The 14,912-nt window shown below is 38.6% G+C and overlaps 1 protein-coding gene across 1 annotated transcript in view; it reads right to left on the bottom strand.

Annotated features, from left to right (window-relative positions):
* Nucleotides 1–14,912, bottom strand: part of KCNK10 (potassium two pore domain channel subfamily K member 10) — a 56,679-nt gene that overhangs the window by 14,268 nt on the left and 27,499 nt on the right. Inside the window, exons 3-4 of the mRNA XM_071426670.1 lie at nucleotides 13,043–13,160; nucleotides 9,938–10,098 (exon numbers count right to left, since the gene is read on the bottom strand). Of these exons, the coding sequence (XP_071282771.1) occupies nucleotides 9,938–10,098; nucleotides 13,043–13,160 (279 nt within the window). The remainder of the gene's footprint in view (nucleotides 1–9,937; nucleotides 10,099–13,042; nucleotides 13,161–14,912) is intronic.

Here is a 14,912-nt window from a genome sequence, read left to right as displayed (position 1 = left end):
CACACAGCAAAAATTAAAATGCATTTCAGTATGTGTCAGAATTGTCTCATGAGAGAGGCAGGAATGAAAAGAATGGCCTTCAAAGAGTAACAAATGTTCAGGACATCCCCTTGTCTGTGAGCAATAAACTCAGCCAAAGGTTTTTGTTTTTTTTAAGTAAAAATGGTAACAATGTTAATGAAAGGGTCTGTAAAAGGCCTGACTCATGGTTATCGTGCACCTTTGTCACTGACACAAAAGCAGAGCAGCTGAGGGTACAAATGAAGGTAGAAAGCAATGGTGAATCTGGCACAGCATTTTTAGAGCTGCTGAAAAGAATACAAAAGCAGGACTCAGAAAAAGAATTACTTAATGAACAATAACACATGAAATGCAGGACTGACATGAAAAGGAGGGTCTTTTTACAGTTAGGCTTGTGATCAGAGGAAATTCACAGTAGAGTCTAACTGCTACAGATGAATAAAAATGCTAAGGCATAATTGTACTGACTAATGAAATATGTACATTGTAATAATGACACACTACAAAATTCAATCCACTGCAGTGTTACACCAAGTCATTATTACAATAAATAAATAAATAATCACATTATATAACATAGGGGTTTAGAAGTCTGAATAAGTTCACGCAAATTTCTCTTTTAAACAGTATTTTCAGCTTGGAGCGAAACATTGTCAAATAGCTGAGCAACTTCTGCCAGGCTAAGAAATCATCTGAACCCATATTTGTGACATAAATAGAGAATTTTTTATAGGTGTCAAAAGGAAAAACAACAAACCTCTTCCTCCAAGAAAGGTAGCTAATCTTATAGCTGTTTAAGTAAAATTAAAACACCTTTAAAAGAGATGGTTTCCACTCTTTCTTTTCAAGTTTGTTTACCCACAAGTTCCTTCCACAGTGATGAAGCAGATGATTTGTAAGACATTCCTCAAATATAAATAAATTAGTGCCGGCTAATGAGACCAATTTAAATCCACCCAGAACTAACCTGAAAAACATCAAAGTAATCTAAGTATCTAAGAACTGAGAATTTTCTGTGCACCCATCAGGGTCATTCCCATTTTCCACTGACAGTGCTGATTTTATTCTTGAGGTTGCTAAGTGCTAAACTGGCCAAACATTACTGATGCTTACATGAATTACTTTACATACATTACTTGCTTACATGAATTCAAACAACCTCCTGTCAATCTGCTCTAGTGCCAACAGGGGTAAGGACAGACAGAGCAATGAACACACCCTTATCAGTGGAATTTAGTTATCCATCTTTTCCATCAATAACTGCAGCTTCACTTTTTCCTCATTTTGTATTATATATACAGGGGTTTTAGTAGTTTTGGTCTTACCTAATAATTTCAGGAGTTAAAATAAACCTGGAGTTTTTTTACTTTTTTTCTCTCTCTGGCCCAATAGATCAAAGCCAGCGTAGTGGATTATTTTATACTTTCTGCTTTCTTCAGGTGAACTACTGAGGTACAATTTTTCTGACCTGAGGGTTGACAATAAAAGCACCAAACAGTGTTTTTAAGTTTGCAAACTGAGACCACACAGTTGATATATATTCCTATGAAAAAGGAGGAGGAGGCATGAAGTTGGGGATCAAAAGAAGCTACAGTCATTTATCAGACTAGACTAAATGGTAAATATGTGGAGCATATATATATTTCCATGGACAGCATATTTCATATAAGCTTATTCCAAGATTCTGTAGTGTCACCTGTCATTTCATAGAAAGCTCCCCCACTATACAGTACTACTAAACTAAAAATAGCACTGGAACATTTGCTGCTTCACAGTGAGCTCAGATGGTTTTTCTGTCTTCCAAACTTTTCCTTTTCTGAATTCCTGACAAATCTCCCCAAGGCTCCAGGCAAGCTGGCTACCTTTTTTGCTAGATGACCAATGGCAGATTTTTAGAGATAATGTAATATACCTGCATGGAAAATGCTGTCCTCATCTCTCCAAAAGGCTCTGTATTTTGGAGCAGAGAAAACACATTTCAAACAAAACACATTTCTTTAGTATTTCTTTTGTTCCCTTCACTTACTCTTAACTTTTTGCCCTTCCCCATGCTGCCAACTATTCTGAGAACAGATTGTCTCTGCCCATGCACTAATTAAACAGCTTGTCTTCTAAATCACTTTCTCTAGACCAAAATATTTTAACACTAGGAATGACAGTCTTTGTACCAAAGCCATAAACCAGAATATCACATATATCAGCTCACAAACATTTGATATGTCCTTAGTCAAAATATGTTTGCAAAGCTATTGTGCATGGTGCAGGCAGTCATAGTTCACACTGTTTGTCTTTCAGCTCAGCCAAATGCAAGCCAGTCCTGGTCCAGAGCCTGGCACACACAGTAAGGTGTGATGCCCTTCTCAACAGGCTATATGGAAAGACTGGCACAGCACTGGCTTGGTCATGAGTGATTTGGTCACATCAACCTCTTTGCTGCCTGTAACAGTCACTGTGGATTTCATTGTAACTTGTCCGAGCTCCTTCATGTTCAAAATGAGACTGAAATGAAATGTATTTTAAATATCATTGACTTGGACATAGCACCTAAGAAAAATATAACAATATTTTGTTCTTCTCTGTTCTCTGACACTGCTGGTTCCTGTCAGCTCCAACAGGCCCACCTCAGGGCACAGCTGAGCCACTGAGATGACATGGTGGCACCTCTGGGAAAGTGTGTTTAAGAAAGGGCAGGAAGGCTGGACAGGCAGAAGACAAGGGAAAGAGGAGAGAACAAGGGAATAACAAGGTCACGTGAGTGGGAGCTTCTCCATGACAATGCCAGTACTGCAGGGTCTGCAGCCCATGGAGGACCAGCAAAGGAACAGAGGAAAAGAGTTCAGAACAGCAGAGAAACCACTGTGCTCTGACCCCAACCCCTGTGCCATTTGCTGCTGCTCCAACTGCTGCTGCTCCACAGTAACAACATGGGTGGAGGAGAGGTGTCTGGAGTGAAGCTGAGCTTGAAAAATGGGGAAGAAAGGCATTTTGAATGTTTGTGGGGATTTTGTTTCCAAACACTCAACTCAGTAATTAATATTTTTATGCTAATTGTCAATAAATTAATTTAAAGTCCAACCATCAAGGCTGTTTTGCCTGTGAGAGTACAGTACATGGTAGGTGACTTTGATGTCTTTATTTTGACCCATGAGGTTATTTAGAGAACATTCCATTGTTCTTCCCATGTTCTCTCCATCATTGTAGGCAAGTGAGCAAAGAGCTGCATGGGTGCTTGCTGCCAGCCAGGACCTACTAACCACATCAGTGAAGAAGACAACACTCCTTGAAAACAAGCAGCAGAATTATAATATCTATTAAAATATAGATGACATTTCAGACATCTCCACGGGTTATAAAAAGGGGGTTGAACCATTCTACCAGATATGGGCTTCCCATACATTCTAACCTCTTGGTGCCCCACTGTTATTTTAGTCCTCATGTTTTATAAAGAATGCTGCTATGGCTGCACAAGAAGGTGCAGAATCCATCCTCTGCTTTTTAACTGTAGTCAGTACCAGAGGAGAGACAGATATTAAAAGCTGTAAGCAGTCACATTTATTATTAGGCTTGGGAGACACAATCCTGAACTCATACAAGACACAGGGCAGAGTAAGGAGGGATTCATGTTATTTTTAACATCTTTTTTCCCCATAAAACCACATTTCTGTAGGGTGTTTGTCTAGACCCAGATGGAATATGCAACAAGCTTCTCACAGAGCAGTAGCTTTCACTAATGTCATTTTTGTAAATCTCTGCATGGACCTTGCTGCAGTTATAATGGGAGTACTGCGTCAAGAAAATACAGAAACACTGGCTCAGACATTTTCTAGGCTTTATATGTCTTTTTCCATCTTCTTCCTCTCATTAGAAAGCACACAGAGGGATTTCTGATGTGGACCCACTAATTTATGCATGTTGCTTATTACAAAAATAAAAATTATGATCCTAAACCTCTGTTATGGCTGAGCTGTATTCAGCCCAAGGGAAAAAAAAAGAAGCAAAAAACCAAATTGAATAAGAAGAATCCATATATACACAGGCTTTCCTTAAACACTGGAGCAGACAAAGGACAGCAGCTGATGGCATAGACTTCAGCAATTTTAGAGGCTGAATTTGTAATGTGTTGCTCCTCCCTTCCCTCCTTCAACTCATGTCTGAGTTACACCTATATCCCCCCACCCAGAGAGTGCAAAAATGGGTTAATAAAGATTATTTCACATAGCTTCCCTGTACCTGAATGGATCTGATCTTGCCATTCCTGGTATAACATACTCACCATCAAAGACCAGAGGATAAGAACAAAATTAGCAAAATGTCTGCTACGCTTAAGTTGCATTCCTTGAAATGGAATAGATGTAAGCATCACTAACTAAATTAAATACCCAGTTAGATGGCCTAAAATATCAAAACCTGGGATCCATAGATGTTCTAATTGATTTTTTAGTACTAGCTTACTATCTTAGGTCTGTGCAGAAAAAAATACTTTTCTGCAGCTCGGATATAATGGAAGGGGTAAGTGATCTAAAGAATAAACCCAACGTATGGAAGACAGTGGTTTAACCTAAAATAGAATTCAGAGACAAATTTGTCTCTTCTTGATGAGGAGTCACCACCTGTAATGCAGTGACAACCCTCACCATCAAGCCTTCAAGCACCCCTATGTTAACCCTGCTCAGGGAAATGTGACTCTTAGAAGGACCTTTAAGGTGTGACAGGCAAAAGAACAGATCATGAGCTGAGATTGTTTACATGCATTTGTTCTGAGTTTGTAAATCACCTTTCTAATCACTGATTTGTTATATTTCTTTGCCTTTTTTTTGGTGGAAATGACTCAGCAAATTGCTAGGCTGAGGTCTGAACCCTGAACTTTCAGCTCATAAACCTTGTATAATTTTTGAATAATAATGTGAATGTGCAACAGGAGGTTGGATTTCACACCCTGTCCTGACAGCTCTGTTCAGAGACAGGATGCCAGCAGATGGCAGATAGATCACTGCATCAGATAGTTACTCTGTAGAACTTATGTGAATATATCTTTTTTTAATTTTACCTTTTTCCTTACAGAAAATAGCAGTGAATAACACTATCTTAAAAAAATAAAAGATAAAAGTATTAATATGTGATTTTTTAGTAGCTGATGTAATAACACACTGATGCTGGCTCATAACATTATGTAATTAAACAAAATAAAAGAGATTGTCTTGAACAGAGCAAATCCATGAACAGAGGGGAGACTATGAAAAAAGGCTGCATTTTTAAGTGCTCCTCCTCTACACAGTTACTGTCTTATACTAAGTTTTTTCCCCAGATCGTGTTTTCCATTCACTTTCAGGGAAGGAATTCCTGTCACTTTTGCAGTAAGACATCAGAGAAGCCAAAAATCTCTAAAAAGAACTTGAATCTTTAAGTGAAAGAGTAGCTAGAGTTGATCAGATGTATTCAGAAAGACAAACAATAAAGTTTAGGAAAGGTAGAGCTTTGACAGGTGCTAAAAGAAATCTTTCCACCCATTCAATGTGACTACCCTGGCCCCATCTCTATCTGCCAATTAAGAGGTACTTTTCCTAGGACAATACCAAGGTTAGGTGATGTGTACTGTTATCTTTCAGAAAAATATTAAGTGTAGATCACTTTCATAGCATGTCTCTGAAAACTAGAGCAAAACCTGTTCCCTGAGCTGAAAACCTGAAAGTGAAGCAGCAGAAGTGTGTGTTCTGACAAGTCCCTGGTTCAGTGAGGCACAAGGTGCTTGCAGAGGCATTGCCTTTCTGCACAAAGCAGTGTGTTTTCAGTGGTGCAGCCTTGCCACCACTCATGTCTCTGGCTGCTTGCTCACATCCTGGTACTGCAATTCACAGTCTACCAGCTGTGTTGCCAGACCTGTCCTCTGTGTCCTGCTGGAAACCAGAGGAGTGAAACAGCAACCAAGCCCAGGAACTGCTCACAGTGGCCTCACCTCAGAAGCCAGAAAATCCTGGAGTGCTCTCAGAAACTCATTGTGCCCCGGCTGAATTCCTGCATCTGTACTAAACTGCAAGATAAGTGAAGATCATTCAGGTTATGCTAAACCCATCTAATTCTGGTGAGACTAAACACTCATTCAAGGTTTGAAAAAAGATGATCTGAATTGGCCTATATTTAACTCATGATAATGGCAGCTGCTGCATTCTGTGACAGTGTACTCTGCCTATGGAGTGCTTTCTATCTTTAGATGCTTGCAGACTGTGTGTACAGAGCATGCCAAGAGAATGGGGCTTTGTTCTACTGTTTATTATAGAAACATACATACATGAGGGATCTTATGAACAACCTGTGAAAGATAAAAATACTACTTTTATGGCATTATGTCACCTTGAAATGCATATTTCATTTCTGTTGTGTCTGGCCTTGTACATATTCATTTTCTGGGGAATCACAGTTGCATGCATGTAAAAACAGACTGGGACCCAGGTTTTGCCCTAGATTATTGAATATGGAACATACAGAAATAACCAGGAGCTGAGAAGACAGGGCTTTTGTGGGGGAAGCTTTGGTTTACATCTCTGACCTGGTTGATGCTTATTTACTTGCACCAAATATAACCATTCCAGTAGGACAGATGGCATTAAGTATTCAATGCATGGTGTTTGAGATAGCATCATCCTGCCAGTGCCTCCGTTTCCTAAAATGGTACAGGAAAAATTCTATTTTTTACAAAGTATTATTTTGCAATGAAGTACCTCCAGCCCTACCTACTCATAAATGAGTAGTTGTTTTCCTGGCTAATTACACACTGAAATAATGGTAACATTTTGGATTAGAAGATGAGTGGTGGCATGTGCCCAGCTCCTCTGCTGAAATATTCTGTCAATACTGTTGGGGTAGTGTGTACTGGATGAGAGCAAATCTGTTTCTCAATCTATGTAGTTCAAATTGTTCTTAAAATTCCAACAGAATGCTGATTACTGCAGGAGCTAAATGTGGGATTCTTAAGGTCTAATTTGTGGTGTTAATTAAGGTAAGGTTGGTGGAGCTCTGCACAGGTCATGTCAGAGGCAGCAGAAATGCACTAGCACAAGTCCTCTGGGAGAAATCCTCCTTTCATCTTTCCAGATATGCTGAGGAATGCCAGAGGCAAGCTGTCCCTAGTGTGGCATGGGCTCCATGCTCATAGATACACTGCTGGATGGAGCAAGAGACCTGTTAAGGAAATGCTTGTGGTGAAAGGACTGCAGTGACAACAGAAAATTCTTCTTCTCCTTCCCACATGCCGGTGTGTGCATCCTGCATCCTACCTAGCTTCAAAAATGATCCTAACCACAATGCAGGATCAAGTTGCCCTCAAGTCCCTTCAACCTGTTCAGGCAATGACATAGTTGCAAGGATTTCCAGAACTCTCACTGCCCTGACACCAGCCCTGCAACATTCCTAAGAGTGAAGGGCATAAACAGAGGCAACTGGATACATACAGAAGCAGAGTGCTAAGGCATATGAACATGGAAATTTGATGCATTATACACATGCTAAGTTTCTTCCCATTCTTTCCACAAGAAACTGGACTGTCCCAAATTGCCTGTGAGGCCAAATAATACAGATAGATAGTTTGTACTCTCTCTAGAGCACTGATGCACTCAGTGACTTCTCAGCTACTCCCAGAAGATTTGTCAGGCACACGTTATTATGTTTTTCAGTGTCTTTTTAGCCTATATTTTCTCCTTTTAGTTTCTTGAATGACTAGTCTCCTAATTTTTATGTCCTCTCTTTACAGGTGATAATGGTGTTTTACACCCACAAACATGCTGAATTTCAGTTCATTAAGGAGACAGTTACAAAATAAGAAACAAGAGTTACACATTGAGTTAAAATTTGCTCCGTGCTCAGCATTAAATCAAGAACTCTTACTCTACTTGAGGTTTCATCTGATTAGGTACAAACATTTATGAAGCCTAATAATGTGATAATAAAGTAAACAATTACTAAAATTATAATGATTATTATATTCTGCATATGCCAAATGTTAAATAATCACCTGAAATGAAACTACTGGTATTAAGACTATTTACTAAGATGCATGTAAATTCTAAACTCCATCAGAAATATTTGAAATAGCTGAAACTCATTAGTAAGAGTAATGAAGGAAATTATGTATAGCCCTGTTCACCAAATCACAAAATAATAGATGTAATGGAATGTAATGGATTTATGACAATCAAAATAAAAGGAATAAACACACATCTTGGCTAAACAAGAAGACCACAATCTCCAAATTTCTTTGAAGCTGACAAAATACCAAGGAGGAAAACAAATACTTTGTATGGCTATAAGCAACAAGCAACTGCATTGACTCAAGAAAATTAAGGAATACTTTGAATACCAAAAGAACTCACATTATGTGCCAAATGGCTATACTCTGGATGAAACATAACTATCAGCACTCATCTGTGAATCTTAAAATACTTTGAGTATGGATTATGCTTTAGCAGGGAGGCTGGACTAGATGATCTCAAGACATCCCTTCCAGCCCCAGTTATTTTGTGATTCTCTGGTTATTTTAATCATAAACTATCATCCCAACAGTTTAATGTCTTTTCCATGTCACTCAGAAATACAACACTCAGCTGACAATTAATCAAAGATTTTCTGACTCTCAATCCATATCATGACTTAAAGATTGTCATTTTTCTTGGGCAGAAGCAGGCTGGAATGTTCAGAGATTCCACTGAAGTTAAGCAGGTGTAATAAAAAGGTAGACAAAAAATAAATTAGGGATCTTAGTTGTGCTTTCACCAAACTGAACTGAGACACTTTTCAATAAGATTCTTTTCATTAAATGAAAATATAAGCCTTTTGAAGTGCTCTCCAGACAGGCATGTACATGCTTACTCACCGATAATCACTAGTCACTGTTCTGATACACTATTTATGTCTGGTCTGGGACACCTAAAAGTCATTTAATCAAAATGGAAAGTGCTCATTCTTCAGTCTAATACTTAATTACTTCCTTCCAAAAACAGTTACAACCAATTTGCTCTCATCTGTGGGAATGTTTTAGAAATAGATGTCTATTAAACTAACCAGCTTGGGCAGCTTTTCATCCACTCCATCCCTGGAAAGACTTACCTTCAATTATGCCACTTCCAAGGGAAATATCACACAGGTCACCTCTAGAAGTTCTGCCTCAAAGAGAGAATCCCTGAAGTGAACCATTAGCAAGTTAGCAAAAAAGCATTTGCCAGGTCTGTGGCACTGCTTGCAAAAGAACTGCTTACAGCAATTCAGACTTCAAACCAGAGGGTACTGGCAAAATAAAGGGAAATTATACATGAGGAGGTCTACACAAAAATTTAGGGTAGGATGTCTTCCTGGTAGGCAGGGCAGAGAATGATCATGATTTCAGCCAGTGGCATTACAGCAGTTTTTGTGGCAGAGCTGCAGATCTACACCAACACATCTGTTGCCCTGCAGTGAAGGCATAACACTCAACCATCTCTCTTCCCAGGTTTACATTCACAACAGCAACCCCGCTTTCCTGCTTTCCTGCTTTTCTTTTTGGCTGTATCAGTAACACAGTCAGGACCACATCCCTGTTCCTTGAGGGAACAATTAACTTCTTTCCATTTTCAGTGAATAGATGTATGTATCTAAAGCACTTACAGTGTTTTGAAGACTGTATTACAACAATTCCTTGTAAGGAAACTAGCTTAGGAGATACATTCCCCAGCAACACCCTCAATAAGGAGATTCAGAGTCTGACCTATAACCCCTGCATCATCATCTAGAGAAGTCTGTTTCTCTCCACTGACTACAGAGATCCTTACAGATGTCAACTATCATCTCAACATGTTTCATGGTGTCCAACATGTAAAAAATGCTGCAGGTAATAGCAACAAAATTAAGAGCAAGCTATACAACACAAGCAGAAAACTGTCTGTGAACTTACTCTGAAAACCGTTTCCACCCTTGCAATACTCTTCCCAAAGATGGTTCCAAGTTGGTCTCCAATCCCAGCCAGCAAGAAGCCAAACAGTGGAATCCCAAATAGGGCATACAAGATGCAGAAAACCTTGCCACCAACAGTTCTTGGGGCAATCTTCCCATACCCTGAGGAGAAAAACAATTGTTACACTCTCAGAACTTATACATGGCTTTTTAGAAAACAAACTAACCAATTTTAAAAAACTGGTCTTCCTGCAGGCATACCTTTGTTCCATCTATAATTCCTATTTAAAGACTTTCAATGGCATGACGTCATTTCCTGGGTAAGCCAGGAAATGTTATTCCATTTTTCTTGAAGCCTCAGCTACCCATATTTTCTGTAGATTCTATCTTTCTAAAATTGTTGTTTGCTTAATTGACCTAACTGATGCCACAGCACAAAAATCCCTCCATGCTGGCCTGGTGCCTGCATGCTGTTGCTCCTCTTGGCCTGTGCCACTGGTCTCCTGACAGGAGTGTGATTCACCTGACAAGGCTCATTTTCAGTGGTTAGCTCATACTTTGCTCAGCCCCTCATCATACTGACTAGTTACACTGCAGCCTCCAAACTGTACCCACACCACGCAAATCTGCCCTTGAACTCTTTTCAATAAACCATTATGACTCCAGTAGACATGGTATTTCTGTTAAAATGTTAAAGAGAAAAAAACCCAAGAATTGTGACAGTAATATTTGCACCTTTTTTATTTAAGATCGGCTATTTTAATTGAAATATCATAGAGATTTTGATTTTCACTATACATTATTACTTAAAAATTACCATATAATCACAAACCCCTGATGCAATAATGATGCCTTGAGAGGCTACCTAGAACAGAGGGTAGACCGTGTTAAAGGAATAAAGTATTTATTAAAAGGCCTTCAAAGGATACACCTTGGGCAGTACAAGAGCCTGACCATGGCTACACCCAAGATGGACCCTGAGTCATGGGTTTTCACACTTTTATAAGTTTTGGTCAATTTAATACTGGGGTTAATTGTCCAATTACAGATTCAGGTTATGAAGTCCCATCCTTCCAAATTGCTCTCCTTAATTCACTGTTGCTTATATTTTTTGGGCCTGAAGCTGCAAGGGTGTCCTTGGTTCTCAGGCTGGAAAAGGATTGTTTTGCCTAACTGAATTGTGAAGAGAACTTGCTAGCACTCTATATGAAATTCAGAGTTACATACTAAGGCAGTAAAGAATCTGGAAAATATGAAAGCTAAATCTTAAGGCATCAATAAAGCATCCAGAGAGGAGGAAATCTATGAAAGTGTCAGGTCCTGCTCCTGCTGGATTGGCATCACTGGCACCAGATATACCTCTCTGTCATGGGATGCTGAAAGAACTACTGACACACAATAATGCATGTCCCATAACCTACTGTCCTTTTCAGGCTGCATCTATCATCCCAGATGTCTCCTAAAATTCCAAGAAAGTCCAGGCTCCATGGGCCACTGGACTGAGGTTGACCAGGTAATCTGAGTTTCTGCCGAAGAGGAGGCCTAACAGGCCTCTGGTGCATAAACTGAAACCATTTTCATGCCCTGACACAATACACAGATTTTATGCAGAATGGGATTTATAAAAATCTCATTCATGGAGAATTTACAACAAATATGGGCAAAAATGCAAGGTCTTTTCAAAATTATTTAAATAGCAGATGTCAATGAATATGCCTGCATGAACTATGCCTACATAGTGGCATTTATTTAATGAGCAATTTAAAAGCTTGTCACTTGGGTCTATTGAGTAAACAAATATTAAGGGGGGGGGGCGGGTTTCTTACGTATGAATCAGAAATCTTTTCTTTCTTGCCACCCTCTGGTTTTATGCTACCATCAAAAATATGTGGTAATGTAGCTTAAGATAGAGGAACACTCTATAAAATCATTCTTTCCCCCTCACTCTGACAGCAAAGAAAAGGCAGAGCCAAAGGCATCTCTAACTCTACTGTTAGAGATGATCACCACAGCAAATCTTCAACTGCCACAGGATTCTTTTTGTTGTTATTGTATTACCTGTTTTAAAAGCCTACAGAATTTAGTCAGATTCTCATACTTTATTGAAGGGTTATGTGATTATCAAGTTATTTTTCTGTACAGTCACCAGTGTGTGCACCACAGCTGTAATGTGGAGAAGCAAATTATACAATATTGAAAACAGAGTAATACTCATAGAAAATGCAAATAAAAATCAACAATTTGCCAGTGACTTCCAAATAATTAGATCTCTTGATCTGATTATTATGACAGCACTGAAATCAAGCTTAAAATTATAAAACTACTGTATAATTTTCTGCAGATTAACTATATCAACAATGCCGTTGGTTTATTTTCTTTTTCCTTCAGACCATCTTCTGAAATCCAAGCTTGTTGAACATTCTTCAAGAGAGGAACTGGCTTACAGAGGAGAGATTAAAACCCTTAGCATATCTAAGAACAACATTCAGAGATCTAATTCTAAATATATTGGACACAATGCATGGGGAGAGAGATGATAAGGGCCTGAATAATTATCTTTTTAAAATAAGTGGTTCAAGAAAAGTGAATGGAGCAGTTCAGTGTACTCTTTATTTAATACAGAGAAATGTATCAATAATCAAGGCCATGAATTCTAGAAAGAAAAAAAGGGGTTTTTTATACAATGTATCATTTGTGTAATTCCTTCCAATTGTTAGTAAGAAAGCAAGTAAGAATTTTTAAAAGGATGTAGTAGTTATGAGAATATATTTCTAGTTATGGAAAGGAGGAGGATATGAAAAGAATTGCTTGTTCTCAAGCAATTGCTTGTAGATTGCTTCAATCTATATCAAAAACAGTTATAAAGCCTGCATGAGTTTTACCTGTTTTCAGGTCAGCATTGCTACTCTACCCTAATTATGTGGACAGCTTCTGACACCTACCCAAAGATTCAGTGCCCTTGACACATGCTGGAGTCATGTCTTCTGCCAACAGAGAAATACACTTCAGCTACTTTATTTCTTTGTTTCCTACCTTCCTCAAATTTATTTCATCATCTATGTCTCAGTGTGACTGTGTCTTTTTAAAAAATAAACAATAAACATACCTATAGTAGTGATGACTGTTCCAGCAAAGAAAAAGGCACCTCCAAGGTCCCAGTGACTGCTCTTGTTAGAGTAATTTCCAACGGGACTGACTCCTGAGTTATCAGCATCAACAGCACGCTGCAAAGAAAATACAAAGAATCAGCATCATGCATGCCTTACTGTACCTATGCTACTTCGTATAGGCTCCAAAGGGAAACTTCTAGGACCATGGAAACAGCCTCAATTTAAGTTTTTAATATGTGCTCAGAGTATAGTACAGCTCTTCTGTACACATAAGTTGAACACACAACTGAACTTACCCATTAAGGTAGAAGAAAGATAAAATGCATAAACAAATGACAAAAGATGCAAAGCAATTGAGAGGTAAAGGACCAACACCATAAATTCTTCCATAAATATTGTTCTTGTAGTGACTACTGCCAAAGGAAAAATTCCTCATTGGGAACAGTTATGTTAGAAGCAGCTAGAAAGGTGGTAAATACAAATAGTGTTTCTGAAATCAACTGAAGTTAGTCAGCCAAGAATTTAAATTCCAAGGCAATCAGTAATTGATTAAGTAATTTATATTTTATGCTAACAAAAGAAAAAAATATGGCATATATATACCCTGTTTGAAATTAACAAATAACATATCTATGGAAACATCATAAATAAAGTTTGTGATCAGCTCAAGCTTCCCAGTTGCCACACTACACATGATCTCATGTCCATAAATACAACAAGATACAGAGACTCCCAGACAGTGCTTGAATGAAGTATATTCTGGATAGAAGCTGAGGTAGCTATACTGCTTCCTGGTCACTGTCCTGTGTCCCACATAATACTGAATCAAACCAGGCAGACATATCAGCCTCCTGAATGTTTGTTGGGGATTTCTGAAAATGCACCATATTGTATCATGGGGACATACACATTCACTGTTCATTGCAGCCTCACAGTCCAAAGGAAGACAGAGCTGAACACATCAGCCTACGAAGTACAGAAATAAATCTCTCATCAGCATCCAGTATACTCACCTAAATTGCTCTAAGATGACTTTTGATATGCCCTTCAGCAGGTATTTTCAAGTTGCTTTTAGATCATATATAAGGTATTCTTCATCATAGAGAAATTCAGACCTCACTCTTGAACAGCAGCAGAAATGTCTGCCTTTCTCCCTTCCAAATGTTCCCAAGTCTAATTTCCATAAAACCACTGCAGAGGAACCAAGATTCTCTTTTTCTTCCTCCTAACATTTCCAGCTCTTTGCTTTTCTCCCATAGTGGTCCAGCCTCACTTCATGTTGCTGTTATCAGCTGCTCACACTACTGCCAGACCTTCTCCTTCTCTTTCTGTTATTTGCTCCTCCTCCTAAATATTGCCACCAATCTTTAGCCTCGGTAGTTTCAGTGAACTTATTGCTGGGCTCAACAGGTGAAGCAAAGTGCTTCCTCTTGCATCCTCTGTTTCTTTGGCATGTTCAAAATGGAATTCCACCTATCAACACAGATTTGACTTTTCTTATTGCATTTCTTTAAATAGCTCCCTTTTCCATATGATTTATGAACTGTCATGGTGGTTTTCTGTTTCACCTTTTCCTATACTGTCCATGTGCAAAGCAAGTTTAGCCATTCTATTTTGCCATTGCCCCACTTCTTACCTGGTCATGTCTACGAGTTATCTCTTAATCTTCTCTAAAACCTCACATTCTCTTATGGGTTTAGCACTGACTTTTAAACACATTCATTTAACACCTTCTCTCCCTAGCCTTCAGGATACACTTTCCTCCTCATTAATCTCTTTCCACCAATGCTTTATTTACCACATTCTTTCTTCCACTTCCATTTTTCTCACTCATTTTTTGCCTAGATTTCCAATTCATTTCATGGT

The sequence above is a fragment of the Agelaius tricolor genome, unplaced genomic scaffold (assembly GCF_023055355.1).
Source record: "Agelaius tricolor isolate 1412-34295 unplaced genomic scaffold, bAgeTri1.0.p SCAF_5, whole genome shotgun sequence".
Taxonomy (NCBI): domain Eukaryota; kingdom Metazoa; phylum Chordata; class Aves; order Passeriformes; family Icteridae; genus Agelaius; species Agelaius tricolor.
Note: the sequence above shows the minus strand (reverse complement) of the source record. Positions and strands in the feature narration are given on the sequence as shown.